Source organism: Ruditapes philippinarum, unplaced genomic scaffold, assembly GCF_026571515.1.
Source record: "Ruditapes philippinarum isolate M1 unplaced genomic scaffold, ASM2657151v2 ctg16426_1_1_1_1, whole genome shotgun sequence".
Taxonomy (NCBI): domain Eukaryota; kingdom Metazoa; phylum Mollusca; class Bivalvia; order Venerida; family Veneridae; genus Ruditapes; species Ruditapes philippinarum.
Window position 1 is genome coordinate 43,940 of NW_026867226.1, and position 5,737 is coordinate 49,676.

The window sequence follows — 5,737 nt, forward strand, 5'->3', positions numbered from 1 at the left end:
CTATAAGAAGGTAAAAATGTGTTTTATAATATCTTGATAATGGATTTACAACATATTAAAAAAGTAGTTATCGCATAGAAAAAGCGTAAAATATAAAATAAATTGTTTGTCATTAAAGTAGCAAAATATAAAAAAATGCTTAATCACTACTTGTATCCATAAAGCTTAAAAAATGTTGGAAACCGAAAGAGTGATGCTGTGCACAGTAAGTTTTCAACTTCATTTAAAATATTTAAGGAGTATTAACATAGACCTCACATAACACCAGACAATATTCAGATTCGTGCTTGATTTTTAGAAACTTTCCGAAGATTGTATTTGTACAATCGATTGTTATGCTAAAAGGTTCCTTGTCTATAGCAGGACCAAAGTATGACCCACATTTTGTTCCTGCATCATTTATGACATCATCACGACTGCCAGCAACGGTCACTGTGTAATTTGTCTGGGTGTTATCTGAAACATTCATATTTTAAAAAATTAAAAATCGTTGTTTAATTTAAATAATTTTTTTTTGTTTTTTTTTTAAACAAAAACAAAATCACTCTTCTTTATGAATGTTACTTTTTAGTTGATTCTAAAGTCATGTTATCAGATAATTAAATTGAACATCGGGTTTGATGTTATCTCTCAAAATTATGACAATAATTTTAATTCCTGCTTATGACTTTCTTCTTTTTTTGTTAAGCTTGTAAATGTGCTTGTCAAATTAACATTTGAATATTTTAGACATATGAACAGGCTAGGATAAAATCAGTGAACTTTATCGCGGAGTTAAAAGTTGAACCTTGCTTCAAGTGCTTTTAGATACTTCAATATATTCTTTTAATGCATTGTCTTCAATATATTTTCTCATCATACAAGAAATTATTGTAATTCGTATCAACTTTTAATGTCATAAAATCATATTATAAAATTATCAAAGTGCCAAAAAAAAATCCATTATCTATTATGAAAGAAATAACAAACCAAAATACAAACAAAAAAACCCAAAAAAAACAACAACAACAAAAAACAAAACAAAAGAACAAAAAAAATGGAATCAATTCATCTTTGACTCGTTTCTAAACAAAAATGAATATCGATATCTTACAACAGCAGTCTCTTCGTGACTTTATTTGTACTGATTTTACAGGACCCGGAGTTCCAAACTCAACAGCCCAGTATGAGTAACTAGATTTTGTGTGGGCACAGTTGTGTATCCCTTGGACATTTCCGTCTAAAGCCTTTTCTGCGATCAGATGAACACCTAACTCGACAAATGTAGAGGACTGCCATGCTACAGCTCCTTGTAAAAGATTTATTCCTGTGAATACAACAATATATTTTGTCGATGATTTGTGCATTCACAAAGACGGGCACGTACCAAGGGGAAGAGAGAAGAAAGATGCTTATTCTTTAATAGAATAAATTTATATTTATAGGCGGTGCTGGGCCGTATTATCATACACCAACAGGGAGTTATGGAAACAGTTATAACATCATATAAGATTACGTCACTTATCATAAATGATCTGAACACGAGAAATGTCCATTTTTGAGGAGTTATTTTCGACATAAAAGTTCAAGAACTGATTATACACTGTTAATGATATAGAATGTCAGATAAATAAACATTTTTTCAGTTATAACGAAAGTTCTAAGAACGTTTCTCGAATTCTTCCCATTGTTGGTTTGAGTGATATTTTGTATGATTTTTCCTTAATTTTCTCTTTTTTAAAGTGAATGTTTTAAAAGCAATATATAAACCGCATTAAACTATTAAATTGAAAATACAAACCGTATCACTATTTTATTTTACTTTAAAAAAAACAAACTATGCAGTGACGTTTAATTTCATCCCGTTATCCAAAACTTACGAATTCCTTGTTTTTTCGACAGAAATACTAGTGTAAAATTCTAACCATTATTATTTGAAATAAAACAGTCAGTATCCTTTGAATTTGTGTATATGTTGCATTTATTGGCATTCGGTTATCAAACGCTTCAGGGAACATGTAGAGTACTAACAGTCACACGGGTAAACCTACCTACCTGCCTACCTACCTACCTACCCACCCTATTTTTTTCAATGATGTCCTCTGAAACAATTACACAACTTTTGATGCCTAATGTAAAAATAAATCTCTTACCAAAGTTTCTCCGAAAGAAAATTTTCCATCCGTTGTTAGGTATTCCTGACGTTGTATTATCTAACGGATAATAATCTGTTAGCTCACACTGTTTATTTACTTCATGAAAATTCACAGACAAACATCCGAACATACTATCACAAAGAGCAACACATTTGTTGATGGAACTATCATTAAAGCTAGATATGGGATTCCCATTACTTTCATTGCTGGCGTACATTTCATAAAGAAAGGATTTTGTTAATCCAGCAATAATTTGAAAGAAGTTGAAATACAGAAAAAAATGTTTAAGTATCTTCATTTTTTGTGAAATACACAAATCTTAATTTCCAACTCTAAATATAAAATTTAGCTTCGCAAATGACAATAGATGATTGTTAATGGCTAATGTTTGATATTTCAACAAACCCCTTCTTTCAAATGAATCCGAAGCGCATATGCTGTCGGTACCCGTGTTTTAAAGGAATGAATAATAAATCAAAATTTGCATAAAGAATACCCTGCAGATCAATCTTACCGTAGCTTAAATTTACATGAAAAGAATACAGTAAGTAGATCTAACCTTAAATCACCTTAATTTCAAGTTATCCGTTAAATCATTCAGAATTATATATGAGACTAATGCAAAGCTTTTAAAAATTATTTACGGCCTCAAATATTTAGATTAGAGCAATGGCTTATCATGCCAGAGAACCCCAAATCACCATATGCACAAAATGGTTTTCAATTTATTTGCAATTTTTAAATATTGATTGACTGCGTTCGATATATATCGGAAACTAGTTCAAATGTTGCTTATATTGAGGTTGAAGAGGTTAAAAAGATCATTATTGTGACAATTTATATATACAAATATTTAAATAAACAAATACACTTGTGATGATTTAAACATATTTGATTACATGTGCTTTACATAAGTACATGACTGTTGAACAATGATTAAACTTTACTTTGAAATGCAGGAAACATATGATATAGAGACGAATGTTTGATGATCAAATGGAATAACCATCGCAGGGTGGCGAATCTTCGTGTCTTATAAGGAAAAATGCACGACCAAAATGATAAAAATAGCACCGATTTAGGCCAGTAGTGTTTTTGTAAATATCCATTTGTCATTCAGAATGGATTTTTTTTCAAATAAAGTGCAGAAACCCCTATCTTTCAGAACAACACATGCACAAGCTTGTACCAACTTTGTGTGAAGTCTAAATTTTCTACAATATTGACCCAACTGATTCAGTCCTTGAAATGCTTCGGACAACGTGTATTGATAAATCAGTTAAAACAGTCTGGGAAAGATAACGGAAAATAAGAAGGGAAGAAAATTTATTCATTATTAAAACAAAGATGTTTAGAAAAATCCTAGTTGAATCAAGCTATACTGTATAATTTTCCCCGTCGTGTGTGTTGGTTGTCCAAAAGTCCCAATGGTTCGAAACCTTGATTGCTATTAATCTGACAAACGAATATCAAATATGATCGTTTTAAGACTTCATTAGCATTTTTTTGCATAACATGTCCCTTCAAAATATTATAAAACGAAAATTATACTGAGAAAATATGAAAATATGCTCCCAAATTAAAATACCTCGTTAGCTTCATAGAAAGACGACAATGCTAATTATTTTGATAAATTAAACGCTTACTATGCTAAACTAAAGTAAAGAAAAAACTAAAAACATTAATCAAGGAAATAGAATCGTATGACATAGGAAACATATCCAAAGTTAAACATTTATAGCTAGTCTTTTCTTAGCTTGTCATTTCCTTGCCAGTTGTCTTAACATGTTGTATGCCAAATATGGCACCATTTACTATTTCATCAACTTATTTTACATTGTTTGCAATGAAAATCAAAGTACTGAAAGCACTGGATGCGACAGACATGAACAGAGAAATGCATAAATGTTGTCAAAAAAGGGATCAAACATCAGTCATGTTGCACGAAAAAAATCTATATTTACACATTGCGTTTTATGCTTGCTACAGGGTAAAACAGCGGAACTTCAAAGCAAGGTCGTTAAAATAGAATAGCCTGGAAACGCTCAATGTAAAACCCTTTAAGCTACAAACAGGTTCTTTCAAATAGAAAGACCCTTTTTAAAGTGAATAATCTATAAAATTTTCTCTAAAAATGCCAGGATAACCAGGATAAAAAGCTGGTAACTGAATCAAATTCAAATAAATTATGAACACCCATACTGACTGAAATTACCTTATATATGAATTTAACTGGTCATTTTCTAGTTGTCTGTGTGATTTTTTGTCATTTTAAAATTCCGGCGTTTTGTGACAAACATAAGAATAATATTGTCAATGATAGAATGATTGCTTTTCAAGCTTTAGAACAGTAGCAGAATGTATTCTGTGCAGATTTATTGATTCTTTTTCATTAAGCAACATAAATCTTCCAAAGAAGCAGTGAAGGATATATAAGATTATAAACATGTCTGACCATGTTGCAATGACTCTTATTACTTAATATTTGCAAAAGACGCTTATAAGATAATAAAGATACTTATGATTATGAAAATAAACATTTTCTAGTTACTTATTTTATAAATCAATCGATTTGTTCTATTACAGTCAAATATGTAAAATCATATTTCAGTTAATAACGATTTTTGTACGGTTTTCACCACTTGTTTTTAGTGAGTCTTTTTAAATTGAAAAAAAATACATAGATTTATATTATTGTTTTTCTTTGTTTCATTTAAATCAAAATAGTATATCTTAACAATTTTTAAGCAGACGTTTTTTGAAAACTACAGAATACTAACATTATTGAAACTGACAATAGGTCTTGGGTACTGTGTTTTGGCAAGTTATAGATTTTTTACAGATTGTTTTGATGAAAATCGAAAACTATCTTTACTCAAAAGCATTGTAAATATAATCTTTTGTTTAAAACCCATATTTTTTTCACAAATAATTTCTATTGATTTTTTTCCACAGATTTATTGAATGAAAATGAATAATGCTGTTGAGATTAATTTATTTGAATAGTGTTTGGTACTGAAAGTTTATCATCAATTGGCATGCCTTCCTTAAGGATACTTAAGCTTGGTGTGGACGGTGAGCGCAGGATGAACTATTTGCAAAGGTTAAAGGAAATATTTACATGTAAAATATGATAGACAAGATCAACAAGGCGTTCAATGAACAAAGGTTTGAACATTATCTTAAAATTATATGCCATTAAGGGAAAATATACGTCATTTACACGACTCTAAAGGAGAGATTTCGGGTGTTTGAAACTAATAAATCCAGCTACAAACGCTTAACACGTTTAGTAAGTTTGAAGGTGAAGGAAAAGAAAATTGCAAACAACGTTCATGAATTGTTATTGGTTATTGTCAGTGTATTGTATGGATACCAAATTTATTTTTTATATTCAATAGAGAATTAATAGCAGCACAAGCAGAACATAGGCGAAAAATGAGCAAATTTCTAATGGCCCAGGTGAGTGACATGGATATTGAAGACACGGACATAGGCCGCATAAGAATAAAACTTTCTCGACTTATGGCAAACAAAACATCGGGAATAACTGCATTCAAACGCGAAGTCGAAAAGATGAGAAAGTAATAAACCAACAAGGT

The 5,737-nt window shown here is 30.3% G+C and overlaps 1 protein-coding gene across 1 annotated transcript; it reads right to left on the minus strand.

The window, feature by feature from the left end:
• Positions 1-324: 324 nt before the first annotated feature.
• On the minus strand, positions 325-2,520 carry LOC132735348 (uncharacterized; the record flags this gene model as incomplete). Its single annotated transcript, XM_060722286.1, has 3 exons — positions 2,133-2,520; positions 1,094-1,306; positions 325-456 (listed from the first exon to the last, which is right to left on the minus strand). Coding segments are annotated over exons 1-3 (646 nt in total), but the record flags the coding sequence as incomplete, so codon positions are not given.
• Positions 2,521-5,737: the final 3,217 nt, after the last annotated feature.